This window comes from Corythoichthys intestinalis, chromosome 16, assembly GCF_030265065.1.
Source record: "Corythoichthys intestinalis isolate RoL2023-P3 chromosome 16, ASM3026506v1, whole genome shotgun sequence".
NCBI classification, from domain to species: domain Eukaryota; kingdom Metazoa; phylum Chordata; class Actinopteri; order Syngnathiformes; family Syngnathidae; genus Corythoichthys; species Corythoichthys intestinalis.
Window position 1 is genome coordinate 10,243,414 of NC_080410.1, and position 17,978 is coordinate 10,261,391.

The 17,978-nt window shown below is 40.0% G+C and overlaps 2 protein-coding genes across 4 annotated transcripts in view; one reads left to right on the plus strand and one right to left on the minus strand.

Annotated features, from left to right (window-relative positions):
• Window positions 1-16,895, minus strand: gfer (growth factor, augmenter of liver regeneration (ERV1 homolog, S. cerevisiae)). Of its 3 annotated transcripts, none has more exons than XM_057817099.1 (4): window positions 16,732-16,895; window positions 16,104-16,335; window positions 11,432-11,634; window positions 1-982 (listed from the first exon to the last, which is right to left on the minus strand). In XM_057817099.1, the coding sequence occupies exons 2-4, from the start codon at window positions 16,317-16,319 to the stop codon at window positions 820-822; spliced, it is 582 nt and encodes a 193-aa protein (XP_057673082.1). In that variant the 5' UTR covers window positions 16,320-16,335; window positions 16,732-16,895; the 3' UTR covers window positions 1-819. The 3 variants fall into 3 exon arrangements, with proteins under 3 accessions (XP_057673082.1, XP_057673081.1, XP_057673083.1); XM_057817098.1 differs by having other exon boundaries at window positions 2-982; window positions 16,104-16,338; window positions 16,732-16,891; XM_057817100.1 differs by having other exon boundaries at window positions 6-982; window positions 11,432-11,631; window positions 16,104-16,338; window positions 16,732-16,888.
• The window catches only part of drg2 (developmentally regulated GTP binding protein 2), a 26,142-nt gene continuing 24,299 nt past the window's right edge, over window positions 16,136-17,978 (plus strand). The window contains exon 1 of the mRNA XM_057817097.1: window positions 16,136-16,288. The gene's annotated coding sequence lies outside the window, so the exon portion shown is untranslated. The remainder of the gene's footprint in view (window positions 16,289-17,978) is intronic.

Sequence of the window (17,978 nt, forward strand, 5' to 3'; positions counted from 1 at the left end):
TATATTTCATCTTGACACTGTGTTCAATCCTCGGATCAAGCAAAGCAAGTGACTGGCTCTTAAGGTGCTAGTCACATGATTTGTTCGAAAAATTGTAGGACTCTTGTTTATTTCATTCATATTTGTTGTTTATTGATTTACAACTTTTATAGACAACATTTTAACAGCTAGGTCTTTATTTCAAATTCATTTATAGGAAAGTCAATTACATTCAATGACATTTTTCGGCCACGGGGGCCTCCCCTCAATCTCCGCCTATGAGTCCAATTCATTTAAATCAGGAAGATTGGCTGTAAATGGGTTTATTCGCGTCTCTCAGTCAAAATGAATTGGACGTCTAAGCACCGTCAATGGCAGTTAATTAGTTAACTTAGTTGGACTATTTCACCGTATTTTGTCCTTTTCATTTGAGGTCTCAGAATAAAGTAATCATAGCCTAAAACCCAAACATGCACGTACACCCACATACCCACATAAAATTCAACCTCAGAAGTCCTTTGTCCTGCATAAAACTAATTATCTACCCATGATGAATCACTGGTTGTTGAAAATTTTATATAACTAGGCTTAATTATCTCTATATGAAAATATTGGGGATGTTATTTATAGAGAACAACTTTCAAGTGTTTGGTTAAAAAAAAAACAACAACATTTAATATAGAATATATAGCAAATCGTAGTTTGTATGTACGCACTTGTTTGTACTTTTTTTCTTCTTCACGCAAAACAAAAAATCCATTAAAATTAATTTATTTCCATTCACATGATGTTGTTCCAAAGCCCAAAGTGTCGACACTTCAAGTTCGAAGAGGGTTTCTATCAGTCACAGGAACCGTCTTTCCATCCATCCTTCCACCTCTCATCAACTCGGGAGCAATCGAACTCAGGCTTGCCCAGACGCACATTGATGTTGTTATGGAGTCGACAGAGCCACTGGGAAAGAGCGTGACGGCTCCTCGTGTCTGGCTGATTGGTTTTTAATCTGTGGGGAGGAAATGATGTCATCTGAACAACTGTCTCTGACAAAAAGACAAAGACAAGATATTGCATTTCCCCAAATAGTAGGTGAACATTTCAAACTGTGTTTATTACAATTATAGTTTTATTCTGCTGTTGGGAAAAGAGTTTTTTTAGGGTGTTGAAGGAGGCATATAATGGAAAATTGACTTTTTTTCCCCTTTTTTTTTTTTAATTGCATGTATCCGAATAATTTAGGCTTACCCAGGGCTATTAACAGACTTGCAGGGGCCCGGGGACAAGAGAGCATTATAAGCACCCCCCGCCCCCCCACCTCACCCCTGCCACCGGCTTGTCGCGACAACATACGCAGTAGTTTTAACACTTTGCAAGCAATAACAGTGTAAATTTTCAAATTATTTGAGATGGACAGTTAAATTTAACAGACCGTAATGTGATGAGACACAATATAAACAATTTCCATCTATTGTCCCATGTAGGCTACAATACAATACAACCGAGAGTGCTATGCTCACCTGCTAAGCATCAAAACAGTATAACTAAACATCCTGTGCCTGCCCCCTCCACATCCCTGGGGTTATCAAGCCCTCAAACAGTGATGCGCTTAGATTTTTTTGACAGCAAAGTCCTTTATAACATCAGTGAACATCAGGGCTTGGGCTTACCCATCAATTGTGAAATCAAAGACTAGGTCAATACCGCTGGTCTTCATGCACAAATCCGATTTTTTCATGTTTTTCGACTCGAGTGAAGCATTACCTTGATGGTCTTAACGGGACAAGTCGCATAGAAGTGGAATATTTCAAGTCCGATGTTGGTCACTTTCGTATGTGGTTTTAAATCCGGCGACTGTCTGAACACTCAATTCTCCCAACCAAATCAGAATTCATGCAGCATTTATGTCAGCAAAGAGTGAGGAGGCAGGAAGGACGGCAGCAATGGAGCTGTGCATTACAGATAGCGCCTAACTGGAACTCTGCTTTTAGAGGCGGGCTTGATGGCAGTCATTAAAAAATAAATAAATAAAATTCAGTGGTAGCTCTACATAAAAAGTTAATTCGTTCCAGGACCTGGTTTGTAGATCGAAATGGTCGTATGTCTAGCGAGATTTTCCCATGACAATACATTATAATTCGATGAATTTGTTCCACAGTCCAAAAACCTACGCTAAATCGCAATTGCAAATAGCAATTACACATAGCAAAACAAATAAACTATTAATACAAAATCGGAATAATAATAATAATAATAATATAACGAATTGGGTTCTAATATGACGATTGTGTTTTGCATGCTGTTCTTGAATGCATATTGTGACTGACGAGAGAGGAAGGTTCAGAAGAGTGGGAAGTTATTAACTTTTTTTTTTTTCATGTTTTTGTTGGTGTAGGCTACGGCGGACAGTAGCAGTGTTGTGTTGCATAAGTTCTGAGAAATAAATGATTAAAAAACTGTTAAAGCTGGCGACTTCCGTGTCGATGTTACAATATTAATAAATCGGAAATAAAAAGGCGTTTTTATTGTTACCTTAACTTATAGAGACAGGCGAACGGAGGTCGGTGGAGACGGCGGGTGTAGGTCTCTTTATCCTTAATCAATATCAGCAAAAGGCGTTCCATCATCTCCAAAATAGTGCTAAGACATTAAGAGACGATAGTCGATCCCTTGGATGCTTTGACCATTTTGATGGCTTCCATCTGCTTGAGAACGTCAAGATCGTAGACATATTACGGTCGCATTGTCGAGCCAGTTCACTGACATAAACCACGCTCATATTATTATCTCATTTCTTTCTGAATTTCAATGTTACCATCACCCTTTTCCTTTTTTCACCACCTGCATTAACCTTCATGGAACCCATGATGATTTCTCTCAAGAAAATCCGCCGTGCTGCGGTATTGCGGGAAAACAACGAAAATGCGATGCTGTTGTAAATCATTCTATTTTATGCATGCCATCATATATCAACACAAATGATGAGTCAAATTTTACGTGAGATGTCGAAAGGATTCTATGTTGATGTGTTCGTATGTCGAGGTATCACTGTAAAATGAAAAAAAACAAAAAACAAAAACAAAGGATAAGCCTGAGATTTCCTTATGTGCGTCAAATGAGGAATATTTCAATATGCTTACATGGCTTTGAGTCGGGGCAAACTGACCTTATGTGCGTGCATCATGCACGCGCAGTGCGTGCATGCGTTCTACAAATACATATAAACTTTGAAATAAGAGTAATTGGGCATTATTTAGGTCTGTTATTAGGGTCCCCAACAACCGGGCCGCGGACCGGTACCGTACATTTGGTACCGGGCCGCGCAGAAACAATATATAATTAATAAAGGCTGCATTCTGGCCGACTGACTTTGCCCTGTGCCGCTTCACACACCAATATCCCTGTCTACTCTAGATATACAAATACAGGATATGTCGTCGTCATAGAAATGCATTGATTGGACTGTTAGCAGTACATCTTGTTTTGTATATCTATGTGTGCTTGGCCTCGATAATAACGTAGGTCGTCGCCCATCACCTTCGTTCCCGGAAATAATTAGCCCCCACACTAGAATGACTGAAAAACAGACGTCTTTGGACAGATTTATGGGAAAAGGGAAGACGAGCCTACCACCTCGCAGAAAACAAAATCTATGCTACTTCCCAATCACTAAAGACCCATTGACTGCGAAGGCGTGGATTCGTGACCCGTATGTGAATAAACCGAGTGATTCGAACATATCTGTGCAACAGAAATATCAGCTTGTGCAGATCACAAATGACGGCAACTTTAAGCGTACATTTGAGACAACAACTCTACCGAGGTTCTGGTTTAAAGTCATTTCGGAATATCCTGACATCGCTAGGAGAGCAGTGAAAATGTGCTACAATTTCCAACATCGTATCTTTGTGAAGCGGGGTTCTCTCACTTTCCCATCTCGGGACCATCTTGTCTTAACGAAACGAGCTCAGGCCTCCCACTGATTCAGCAGGTGAGTTTTATTTTCCCTGCACTTAACACGACGGGGCTAAAAACTAATGTTATTTTATATTTGCTGTATATTTCTGCCGCACATTGCCGGTGTTCTGACAAATTTGGCATGCACGTAACGTTAAAAATGACCACGAATGCAGCGATTCCAAAGTACACGCTACAAATTTTCTTTAAAGAAAGGAATATTAACTTACGTTTGCCATGGAAGCTGCACACAACAACTGCACACAGCTCTGTCACTTAACGACTTTGCCGTGTCGTTAAGCATTAATTTACGCCATTTTTGTGTTGCACATGTATGTTTATGATGTAGTTTTTTAGCACCGTTGGATAACATTGAGAGTCCAACTGAATATAAAAGAGGGCTTTTTTTCACCACCACAAACGCTTTGGGAGCAAAATTTTATAAGGGTGCAAAATTTGACAGAACACTGGTCCGTGAAAAAAAGACCCAAATCACACCGGTCCGTGGTGTAAAAAAGGTTGGGGATCCCTGCCTTAGATTAACATAGAGCCAGCATGTGAACTGTATTTTTCGGACTATAAATTTGTTGTTGGTTTTTTTTTTTTCATAGTTTTGCTGGGGGTGCAACTTATACTCAGGAGCGATTTATGTGTGAAATTATTAACACTTTATTATATCATTTCACATGTTATTTTGGCGTTTTGGAGTGACACTGATGGTTTGGTAAACTTGTTAGCATGTTCTTTATGCTATAGTTATCGGAATAACTTAATAGCTACAGTATGTTACGTTAACATACTGGCCACGTTCGCATTTCATTGTTCATGCATCATGTAACATTATGATATTGTACACTTATTCAGCTTGTGTTCTCTGTTGTATTTTTATATTAAATTGCCTATCAAGATGACATATCTGTTCTACAATTCCTAGCAAAAAGTAGGGAATCACCAGTCTCGGACGAGCACTCACTCAGACATTTTATCATGTAGAACAAACTCAGATAAAACGCTTGAAAAAATAATGAATTAGTTGAAAAGTGCAACTTTTTAGCATTCAGAAACACGAAAAGAAATGAATAAAAAACATTGTGGTGGTCAGTAAATGTTAATTTTGTAGAGCAAGTACAGGGAAATGTATACAGTCGGGCAAATAAGTATTTAGTCAACCGCCAATTGTGCAAGGTCTCCTACTTGAAAAGATTAGAGAGGCCTGTAATAGTCAGCATGGGTAAACCTCAACCATGAGAGACAGAATGTGGAAAAAAAAAACAGAAAATCTCATTGTTTGATTTTTATAGAGTTTATTTCCAAATTAGAGTGGAAAATAAGTATTTGGTCACCTACAAACAAGCAAGATTTCTGGCTGTCAAAGAGGTCTAAGGGCCCAAATACACCAGATGCATGATCGTTGCGGTTCCGGTCCGACTCCGGTAAAAAACAGCGCCGGAGCCAATCCGTTCCCATTATATCCTACTGTTCAATGTATACCGGCTGCGTCAGTGCTCCGGATTGACTGCAAACCACCTCCGGCGTGCCGCATGCCCGCCGGATGGTATAGGCTATTTTCTATTTTTGCCAGACACGCATCCGACAAAATGGGCGGAGCTGGGCCTGGACGTAACAGCCCAGTTGCTTATTCACGGTTTAAACACCAGCGAACATGGACGTTTCATCATGGAGGTGGAAAGTCATAAAGTGATATACGATGAAGCAGATCGTTATTATCAGGACAGCATTAAAAGCGAAACTGCAAGGTGTCCTATTATGTGTGTTTTTCTGGCAATGATATCAAACACATGACGTGCTGACAACTTTGAGCGAAAAAAAGCAGCGCATCTGGAAGTGGTTCCACCACAGAAATTCTTGTGCCTGGCGCACACACAATGTCGGTTTGTATACAGAGTCGAGGGGGAAAAATACGAAAGGGAATAGAGACACCCACAAGTTTCAACCTGGTGGTCTAATCGAGACGTTTCTCTTTCTTTCCTACATTTTACTTGACTTTTCATATAAAAACCAACAGTTTGCGCTGGGCACAGGAATCTGCAGTGTTGAGACACCCAATTCCAAGTATGCTGTTTTTTAGCTCGTGTAGTATATAATTCGCTATCCATTTTATAATATTGCAGATTATTTAACAGTTGTTTATAACAGCTCATTGAGATGTTATGTGCCATAAATTTTAAATGTGCACAAAGATATAAACCCACCGACACAACCAAGGGCATAATAGGGCCCCACCCCCTTCCCCCCACACACGGAGCCCTGATCTCAACATGATTCAGTCAATCTGGAATTAAGAGACAGACATAACTAAAATATCAATATGCAAAGAAAAAATGCGCTCTCTCTCTGCTTCTCTGATGAGTACAGAGTGTTTGTCGTTGTTTTAAATGGCACATTATCGCGCGATCACGCGAGAGCTCACGAGGGGACGGAGTTGGCGGGCCGCAGCCGTGCGCAGCCGGTATGATTTGCCTGGTTTTGACGTACTGCGTGGCACGCGGTCAACACTGAGCCGGACCGGAACCGCAACGATCATGCATCTGGTGTACTTGGGCCCTAACTTCTTCTAACGAGGTCTAACGAGGCTCCACTCGTTACCTGTATAATGGCACCTGTTTTAACTCATTATCGGTATAAAAGACACCTGTTCACAACCTCAGTCAGTCACACTCCAAACTCCTCTATGGTCAAGACCAAAGAGCTGTCGAAGGACACCAGAGACAAAATTGTAGACCTGCACCAGGCTGGGAAGACTGAATCTGCAATAGGTAAAACACTTGGTGTAAAGAAATCAACTGTTAGAGCAATTATTAGAAAATGGAAGACATACAAGACCACTGATAATCTCCCTCGATCTGGGGCTCCATGCAAGATCTCACACCGTGGCGTCAAAATGATAACAAGCACGGTGAGTAAAAATACCAGAACCACACAGGGGGACCTAGTGAATGACCTACAGAGAGCTGGGACCACAGTAACAAAGGCTAGTATCAGTAACACATTGCACCGCCAGGGACTCAAATCCTGCACTGCCAGACGTGTCGCCCTGCTGAAGCCAGTACACGTCCAGCCCCGTCTGCGGTTCGCTAGAGAGCATTTGGATGATTGGCTGGGTCTTTCAGCATGACAATGATCCCAAACACACAGCCAGGGCAACAAAGGAGTGGCTTCGTAAGAAGCATTTCAAGGTCCTGGAGTGGCCTAGCCAGTCTCTAGATCTTAACCCCATAGAAAATCTGTGGAGGGAGTTGAAAGTCCGTGTTGCCCAACAACAGCCCCAAAACATCACTGCTCAAGAGAAAATCTGCATGGAGGAATGGGCCAAAATACCAGCAACAGTGTGTGAAAAGCTTGTGAAGAGTTACAGAAAACATTTGGCCTCCGTTATTGCCAACAAAGGGTACATAACAAAGTATTGAAATGAACTTTTGGTATTGACCAAATACTTATTTTCCACCATGATTTGCAAATAATTTCTTTCAAAATCAAACAATGTGATTTTCTGGGTTTTTTCCACATTCTGTCTCTCATGGTTGAGGTTTACCCATGTTGACAATTACAGGTGTCTCTAATATTTTCAAGTGGGAGAACTTGCACAATTAGTGGTTGACTAAATACTTATTTGCCCCACTGTATGCAATCACTCCATTTTGAGGGAAAAACATATGGAATCATGCAGATTCTTGACTCTTGACACCTTGTCCAATGCAGATTCTTGACTCTTGACAAGGTTATGATGCTGGACCTTTTGTTTGGTGCTGTTCCAGTGAGATTTACAAAGATGACTGCCTGAAGAAGACATCAAAATTCCCTCAGTCCTTGATGATATGGGGCTGCATGTCAGTCAGGCAAAGGCACTTGGGAGATGGCTGTGGTTAAATCTTCAATAAATGCACAAGTTTACATTGAACTTTTAGACAGCTTTCTTGTCCCTTCAATTGAAAATATGTTTGTCATTTTCCAAGATGACAATGCATCATGCCACTGAGCCAAAACTGTTAAAACATTCCCTTGAGACAGACTCATCCAGTCAATGGCATGGCCTGCAAATAGCCCTGATCTCAACCCTAATGATAACCTGTGGTGGAAACTGGAAAAAAAATGGTCCAAGCAAGTAAAGATGCACCGATACGATACTAGTATCGGCAGGGGGCGCCGATCCGGCCCAAAATGGTGGTATCGGTATCGGCGAGTACCAACAAAGACGGCGCCGATACCATTTACCGGTCCATTATTATAACATTTGACCACAGCCTTTTTTTTTTCTCGTGGCGCTCACTGCACTTTGTCTGTGTTGTGTGATGACACGTGAACACCAAACAGCTATCGCTATTGGCCTGCTCCAGACTAGAGCTGTCCCGACTAGTCGACATAGTCGACGTCATCGATGACGTAAATCCGTCGACGAGCACAACATCCCGTCGACGGTTAAAAAAATATATGCGTGGAAAGTTCAGAATGTCGGATGCTCTGTATGCAAGCGGGGAAAGCGGCACAAAGCCAAAAAAAGCGCACCAGAGTGTCCAAAACATTGACTTATTTCAAAGAAACAAAGGAGGGTACACTCTTCTGTCTTGTCTCTTCAATGCCAAGCTTGGCTGCACGTCGGCCGTGAATAAACACCTCAAGCGCCGTCACAAAAACTTTTTTATTGTTTTTTCATTTTCTGTACACCAGAGGGTGCTGTCGCCTTACTAAATAATAATGTTTCATTGACAATGGGCCTATAAGTGCTATTAGTATTGTTCTTAATGCTAACTGAAAGGTTTATTTCATGTTATGGTTTATTTTATGGCATAGAAAATTATATAAGGTTAAAAGGTCAAATATATACAGTATATACAGTGATTGCACTCAAGGGAGAAATTGTCAATGATAAGGTAATATATTAAGGTAAAGGCAATTCATATAGGCAATTCATTGATATATAAATAAGGTTTAAAAGGAAAAAGGTGAAAAGTTTTTGTTAATTTCTAATTCTGTTGTTTTATTTGTGTGCACCGTAGCTCTTACGGTGTGATTACATCAAGGATGGAATAAAAGTTGTAAACCATCAGTTTAAGAGACCATCTTTTCAATCGGGATGTTACACTAGTTAATTCTATCAGCATTTGAACTCATTGTTTATTTGTGAATTATTATTGTTATTTACGTGTTTATTTGTACTTTAATAAATAATTTAAGTGTTCCAATATGTTTTTTGTGAATTGATAAGCGTCAACAAAAATTTCATTGCTAAATTAGTAAACAAAAACAAACAAAAAAAATTTTTTTTTTTAATTATTAGATTAGTCGACTAATCGTAAAAATAGTCGGCTGACTAATCGGGAGAAAATTAAATGTTTGGGACAGCCCTACTCCAGACCAATGAGAACGGGCCAATAGCCACTTCTGACCAATGACATGGCCGACATGGCGACATGGCCGACATGGCGGCGGTCGGAAAATATTTCAAAATAGAAATCCCATCAATTAAAATCAATGGCTGCATGCAAGATTTGCGGCCTGAAAGTTTCGAGATGTGGAGTTAAATCGGCCAGTTTTAATACCTCGAACCTGATAAAACATTTGAAGACGAAACGCGAACGAACACAACGAGTTTGAGCCTGCAAGAGCTGGACTGCTATCCAGAGGAAGCAGGGCGCTGGACCGGAGCAACTATCTCTGGTCAGTTCACTTCGTCTACTTTACTTTTACTGTCTTTTAATGAAAGAAATGCCACAGTAATTTGGGAAGTGTTTCCAAAGTAGGGTTGCCACCTGTCAGAAATAGAAATAAGGGACCCACCCCCTCCCAAAAAACGAGGCTAATAGAGAGACGGGATGCTGTGGTCAATTATTATTACTTATAATTGTGAGCGTCCGCAAATGTGGAAACAAGGTTGGACCTCGAAGCGGACAACAAGCGGGGGATAAGTACAAGGGTTTAATGATTGCAAACAAAAAATAACACACCATCGCGGGATAGTAGAAATAACTAAAGGAGTCCGTGACAGCAGGTCGACGGAGCTCAATACTAAAAACTCGAAGATTAACTAAGACGATAGGCAGCGAACCAAAAAGCCAAAATAAAAACACTCAAATACCTGCACAGGGTAGAGGTTACAAACAAGTGCAGCACACTAACAGAAAAAACCCAATGCAGGGGCGTAACAAGCAAATGTAGCGAGACTGTAGTGCGAGATGTCAAATGGCAATCAGCAAAGCAAATATCTCGGCAGCCTTCTCTGAGCTCACCCGTGCTTAAATGCTGCGTTGATGAGCCCGCATTGGATTCAGGTGCGACGTCAGGAACGCCCACACTAACAGCCCAGCAACAAAACACAATCTAACCAGCAGCAGAATGTGACAATAATTTCATGAAAGTTGCACTGTTTGGCCTTTGAAAGGTTTAAAAAAAGTTTACTCAGTTCATTCAGAGTTTATTATTATGAACTTATTTTTACTTTCTTACTGTTGGGCTAGTATTATACTTTGTACTAGTCTTTTTCCTATTTTGCAAAGGTAAGCAACAGCCTGACAAAATCTTGATAGCAATGATTTCACATCCAATTATGTAGCTCTTTGGGGAAAAAAAATAAATAAATAAAAATTATATATATATAATCGGGGTGGCATCGGTATCGGCCGATACTGCACAGCCAGGTATCGGTATCGGTATCAGGGCCAAAAAATGGTATCGGTGCAACACTACAAGCAAGGGTCCGACCTGCAAGGATGATCCGGCAACTGCAATCAAAGAGTTGGCACCAAATTGATGAAGAATACTCCTCAAGTCCATGCCTCAGAGAAGCAAGCTGTCATAAAAGCCAGATGTGGTGCTACTAAATACTAGATGTGTTTTGATTGTTATTTCTTTGTTTCTCATGATTCCATATTTTTTCCTCAGAATGGAGTGATTCCATATATATTTCCCTGCTCTATAAAATTAACATTTACTGACCACCACAATGTTTTTTTTTTCATTTCTTTTAGTGTCTGAATGCTAAAAAGTTGCATTTTTGAACTAATTCATTATTTTTTCAAGCGTTTTATCTGAGTTTGTCCTACATGATAAAATGTCTGAGTAAGTGCTCGTCCGAGACTGCTGATTCCATACTTTTTGCTAGGGGTTGTATGTGTTGGTTTTTATCAAGTGAATTTCCCCCCAAAATGTGACTTATACTCCGGAATGACTTATAGCCTGCAAAATACGGTAGTCATTAGTTTTGATGCTTCTGCACATGCGGGTCAGTTTGCTCAGCGCGTGTTGGGTGCAAGTTAGTGTGCATGCATAATAATGAACGGGCTCCATGGAAAAAGGCAGTCTGAACTGGCACGCCAAAAATACAGATATGATGAAAGATTGGAACTGTGCACGAAGACCTGCCGTCTGAACCTCGCCAAACAACCAAGTAAATTATTTTATTACCCACTCCTTTTTTAAAACTCCCAAAACGTAAAGCTAACTTATGTTATTGAACATTTCACGTCGATGGGTTCTATGGTCTGACCTCTCCCTGAGGTCTTCTGCACATTCGTCACAAGGAAAGAATTTGGAGAAAAGGTTGATAAACTGGCCCATCTCTTGCTGCTGTCCGACAGATGGTTCATCAGGGTAATATGCAGCCATGGTGTGCAGAAATGACCAGGTGTTGCGTCCCAACTCTTGCCTGTCCAGCGGACACTGGGGCTCTTGTTCAACTTGGGAATCCTGCTGAGTTGAAAAACGAAGTTAAATGATAATCTAAATGTTTATACAAAAGACCTAGAAATGCACTAATATCAATAGGGAATGATCCAAAATGTACTGGAATTTCCCAAAATGAACAGAAAGTGAGCACAAGTACCCTAAAATAAACAATCATTAGTAGATTTCCAAGCCATTTAAACTGGGAGTGAATGAACATTCTAGAAGCCCTCCCACTTCAAATGTATTGGACGTCCCAGCACTGTCAATGGCAGCCAATGAGTTAACACGAAAAATGCATAAACATCTTCCATCAAAATCAAATTTACCACATGACAACAAATTTCTAGTGACCTGTGATAGTACAAAAAAGTTTAAAAAACAAACAAAGACATGAGTATAGATGCTTTTGCAATCAGATATCGTATCTGGAGACAAAATTTCCGTAATGATACTTTAGGAAACCCTAGAACAGACACAAGATTGGGTTTCTGTCATCTTCAAAGGGTACCTACCTCAACTACAGTGGTATCAAAAAGTACAGGAACCATTTGGAATTTCTCACATTTCTGCATAAAATCACCAGCAAATTTGATCTATTCTTTGTCAAAATCACACAGATGAAAAAACTGTTTGCTTTAACTGAAATCCCCCAAATATTTATAGGTTTTCAGATTTTAATGAGGATAGGGGGGAAAATAAGTGAACCATCACATTTAATATTTTGTGCTCCTCCTTTGGCAGCAATAACTTCAACCAGACGCTTCCTGTAGCTGCAGATCAGTCTGGCACATGGATCAGGACAAATCTTGGCCCTTTCTTCTCTACAAAACTGCTGTAGTTCAGTCAGATTCCTGGGATGTCTGGCACGAATCGCTGTCTTTAGGTCATGCCACAGCATCTCAATCGGGTTTAAGTCCGGAGTTTAACTTCGCCACTCCAGAGCGTGTATTTTGTTCTTCTGAAACCATTCTGAAGTTGATTTACATCTGTGTTTTGGATCATTGTCTTGTTGCAGCATCCATCCTCTTTTTAGCTTCAACTGTCTGACAGACGGCCTCAGGTTTTCCTGCTAAACATCCAGATAAACTTTGAATTCATTCTTTCATTATTGATTGTGAGTTGTCCAGGCCCTGAGGCAGCAAAACAGCCCCAAATCATGATGCTCCCTCCACCATGCCTCAAGGTGGGGATGAAGTGTTGATGTTGTGAGCTGTTCCATTTTTCCTACATACAAGACGTTGTGTGTTACTTCCAAACTATTCAACTTTGGTTTCATCAGTCAACAAAATATTTTGCCAAAACTTCTGTGGAGTGTCCAAGTGCCTTTTTGCGAACATTACACGAGCAACAATGTTTTTTTTTAGACAGCAGTGGTGGAGTCCACCCATGAACACCAATCTTGGCCATAGTTTTACATACAGTTGTCGTGTGCACAGAGATATTGGACAGTGCCAGTGATTATTGTAAGTATTTAGCAGCCACTCTAGGGTTCTTTTTTTTACCTCTCTGAGTATTCGGCACTGAACTCTTGGTATCCTCTTTGGTGGATGGCCACTCCTTGGGAGAGAAGCAACAATGCCAAACTCTCTCCATTTGTAGACAACTTCTCTGACTGTCAAGTGATGAACATTCAAACTTTTAGAGATGGTTTTGTATCCTTTCCCAGCTTTATACAAATCAACAATCCTTGATCGCAGGTTTTGAGACAGCTCTTTTGACCAAGCCATGATGCACATCAGACAATACTTCTCATTAAGACAATTGCGTTTTATAGTGGGCAGGGCAGCTTTAAACAACTCATCAGTGATTGGGCTCACACCTGACTTAATTTTTTTGGTAAAAATTGGTTTAAATCGCTTTTTAAGTATCCTTAGAGGCTCAGAGGGTTCACTTACTTATTTTCCCCCCCTTGTGTCATTGTTTGCATACCATCCTCATTAAAATATGAAAACCTATACATATTTGGGTGGTTTTAGTTAAAGCAGACAGTTTTTTCATCGGTGTGATTTTGACAAAGATCAGATCACATTTGATGGTGATTTTATGCAGAAATGTGTGAAATTCCAAAAGGTTCAGATAAAATTGCATATCACTGTAGTAGCAAACTATATGTAAATGTCTAGATAATTTTGTTTTTTACTCATTGTCTGCAATTGACGTAAATAGGGAATGGGACGTACTACGTCATTGTTTGGACGCGCCTCCATGCTGGCAATATGATTCACTTCCGGTTCGGCAGACTCAATGCGGATTGTAACGTGTGGTCGTGCTAAGCTAACTCTTTCGGTGTTTTAGAAAGAAAATATGGGTGCTTATTGTTGCGTTACCGGGTGCAACAGCGTCTCCTACGACAAAAAAAAGGGGCTAGGAAAAATGGACTCACTTTTCACCGTTTTCCTGCATGGAGGACCAAATATCAGATCACGAAGGTACGACAGATGGCTGGATTGCAGCGGTTCGTCGGAAAAGCATTTCTTATGATCATATTTCTGCTGGAATGAGAGTGTGTTCCTGTCATCTCTACTCTGTAAGTTGAACGATTTATCCGTTTTGGTTTCAATACGTTTTTTAATTTTTTTTACCGTTGTGTAAATCTGCCTCGGTAGCAATGCTAACCTACTCCTCCTTCTCACCTATCTGTTGTGTTACTAGGTAAACCTGCTGACAAGACATCCAGATTGGTCACCATCTCTCTTCTTGGATCATTTGACAAAGAAAATTTGTTCAGTGGAGTGGTTCCATTTGTCCTGTGTCGGACTCAAACAAGCCCCTGCAGCAGACGCCATCTAGGTCTGCCCTTCTTGTCGATGAACTGCAGGCTTTTAACTTGTGAAAATGCAACAACTTTAATGCACATATTTATTCTGACTGGCTATTTAACTATGGCCAGTGACGTGTTTTTTTGTTTTTTTTAACCACTTTGCCAAAGACACGTTTCATTGTAATGTTGAATTTATATATTCTATTATTATTTTTAATTTATAATATTCTTATTTGCTCTAATGTAGACTTTAGACTGTCAATTCAAATAGTGTTGGAAAAGTTGCAATACCTAAAATAGAAATGCAAGAACTGTAAAGTACATATTTATACACCTTTATTTACCTAAGGCCACTGGATGTTTTTTAACTGCTTTGAAAAATACAGGCTTTGTTGTGATCTTGTATTTATATAGTATATAGCTTTTTATAATGTATTATATGATGTATTATAATATTTGCTGCCCCCTGCCAGAGTGTGGGCCATTTTGTACTAAAATGGTTTTAAACTGTCAGTTCAAATACTGTGTTGGAGACTAGTACTTGCAATACTTAAAATGGAAATGCAAGAACTTTAAAGCACATATTTATCCTGTCTGGCAATTTACCCAAGGCCAGTAAATAGTGTTTTAAACTACTTTGACAAAGACACGTTTATTGTGATCTTGTATTTGTGTATTACTTATAATTTATTATATAATATTTGCTGCCACCGTCAGAGGGTGGGCCTTGTTTGCACTAATTTAAAGATATTAAACTGTCAATTCAAATATCGTATTGGAGAAATTGCATTACTTGAAATAAATCTATTGCAATTTATCAGTCCCAGTTTTTGTCTACAACACTGTCCAAAAATTGTCAATGCATACTCCAAATAGAATAACAAAATTAAGTCACCTGACTTTGTAATTATTACACCTGTTTATTATGAAGACCTGAAGTAAACAACAAGCAGTTACAGTTTGTCAAGAAGTTGTTCAAGCCATGTTTTGGTATTCATATTTTATTGACTTTTCACAACAACACTTGGGCTCGTGTTTGTAAGAGCAGAGCAAACTGAAGTTTCAGCGTGCACTCTTCGCCTTTCCAACCTCTCATAACGCTCCGATGTGGTGCGCTTGACCTCAGAATAACCCAAGAAGAGATATGGTGACCAATCGGGATGTGTTGTCAGCATTTCATATGCAGGTTTTCCTAGGAACATAACAGGTAGGTGAGGAGGAGGAGTAGGTTAGCATTGCTACCGAGGCAGATTTACACAATGGTAAAAAAAAAAAAAAAAAAAAAACGTATTGAAACCAAAACGGATAAATCGTTCAACTTACAAGAGTAGAGATGACGGGAACACACTCTCATTCCAGCAGAAATATGATCATAAGAAATGCTTTTCCGACGAACCGCTGCAATCCAGCCATCTGTTGTACCTTCGTGATCTGATATTTGGTCCTCCATGCAGGAAAACGGTGAAAAGTGAGTCCATTTTTCCTAACCCCTTTTTTTGTCGTAGGAGACGCTGTTGCACCCGGTAACGCAACAATAAGCACCCATATTTTCTTTCTAAAACACCGAAAGAGTTAGCTTAGCACGACCACACGTTACAATCCGCATTGAGTCTGCCGAACCGGAAGTGAATCGTATTGCCAGCATGGGGGCGCGTCCAAACAATGACGTAGTACGTCCCATTCCCTATAGACGGACCGCTACACCTGAAAACATGCATTGACCTTATGTCACCTGCACTGCAGCTGTCGTCTTCTGCTTCTGTGTCTTCATCCACGATTTAAAGTCCGTACAAGCACGGCAAGGCTTCTTTTTCACGTCCCCAGTTGGCTGTTGCTCTTTGCTGGAGTTGTCCTCAGAAGTTCTGCTGGCCATCGCAAAAGAAAACGCGTCGAAAGCAGTTGAGTTGGAGGTTGTAGGTGAGTCTTTCTGAGATGAGGACGTGGACATGTTTTTTCCCTCCGACCTGCTGAATTAAAATACTTATTCACTGAATGATTGTAATGGTAATGTCATGATTTAAATGCTACATTTTAGGAGCGGTTGAATATAATTCTTTTTTCTTTTTTCTATTTAAACAATCACACAAATACAATAACAAAAGAAATACAAACTGCAATGCAAACAAACACACACATATAACATATATATAATACAAAGGAGGCACTTTGTACACTGTACAACACGTGGCAGAATTATTTCAAAATATAAGGCACTTCAACAGTCACACTTATAAAAACAATACAAGAACAAAAGAATAGATGCACAACACTAAGAGCCAATCAAAGACAAATCCCTGAGATATATGGTGTACAAATACTCTTCTTGTTCTTTGTAAGCTTATGGACTTTGAAACTCTTACCTTGTGTAAGTAAAATTTACCAATCAGCAACATCAAGGTTGAATATAATTTAACTGCATGATTCCCGGGTGATCACGTAAGTCCTGCACTCGTCATGTCTTCGGCGGAAGCGAGAGCGTTGCAATGCGTCATACCCGGTTTTCCGGGTATGACGAGCACACGGGGCGGAGCCTGCTAATACAAAGAGAAATACTACCATCTAGCGTTTGGAAATGGAACACCAAGAAGAAACTGGTCACGCAGTGACGGTTCAGTTCAGTTAAATAAAAACGTGGAAGGTGGTGGCTGCGTTTTTGCAGTTTAGCGAGATCAGGGTCAGAATGCCCTTCAGTAGTTAACCTAAATACTATCAGAAGCACCAACCTACATTAAAAATAGTAATTCTAAAAAAAAAAAAAAGGCTAAATACAGTATATTCTAAACAGAGGCGTAGCGTCCCAATAGGCAAACCAGCAATTGCCTTGGGCCCCCAGCCAGCAGGGGCCCCAAGAGGCCTAACAGATTTAGCACACACAGCTTTACTGCACTGTCGCAGCGACAAGTGTAGGGAGTGTTTCAATAACATGGAATCATTTGGCAGATTATCTAACGATTCTGTCATCAATCCCTATCAGCACTAACCATGTCACGTAGACTATACATGTTTAAGAAATTCCAATCAGCAATTAATACCACATGATTGTCTAATGAATGACTCACCAAGTACTCCCCGGAAATTCCTTGCCGAGTTGTTTTCTGTTGACTTCCACAAGCCACCTCATTATTCATGTGACTACTTACAGTAATGGTGATTTTTCCAAAAAAGTCTTTTAATGGGTATATCGTACTCCTCGTCGAGTATTTTATAAGAAAAATATAACATATATGCATCAAAAATAATTCTAAACAATTTTATTAACAAATTCAATACTCATTTCGGCCAGTAGTCCACCAATCAGTGTTTTTATGGAATAATTTGAATTTGGTGGGTTTTAGGGCCAATCTGACTTCTGATTTCACACAAAGTTATATACCTCCACATCCGATGGTGGTATTTTTGTGTTGCTACTCTTCTCCAAGTCCAACTGTCCCCCTTACTTGCACACGTCGAAGGGCCCCATGTTGCTTGTTGCCTGGGGCCCCCGGGGACCCTTGCTACGCCTCTGATTCTAAATAGAATAGAATAGAATAGAATAGAATAGAAAGCCTTTATTGTAATTGCACAGAACAAGAAGATATAAAGCTTAGTTGTATTGAGTTCATCTTGC

What these genes read in the sequence shown, in the direction of transcription:
- gfer (XM_057817099.1), bottom strand. Translation starts at nt 16,319, where the DNA reads ATGTCCACGTCCTCATCTCAGAAAGACTCACCTACAACCTCCAACTCA. An exon ending in AGACGACAGCTGCAGTGCAG is followed by an intron (nt 11,635 to 16,103) that starts GTGACATAAGGT and finishes TTTTCAACTCAG; the next exon opens with CAGGATTCCCAAGTTGAACA. An exon ending in GCAGAAGACCTCAGGGAGAG is followed by an intron (nt 983 to 11,431) that starts GTCAGACCATAG and finishes TCCTCCCCACAG; the next exon opens with ATTAAAAACCAATCAGCCAG.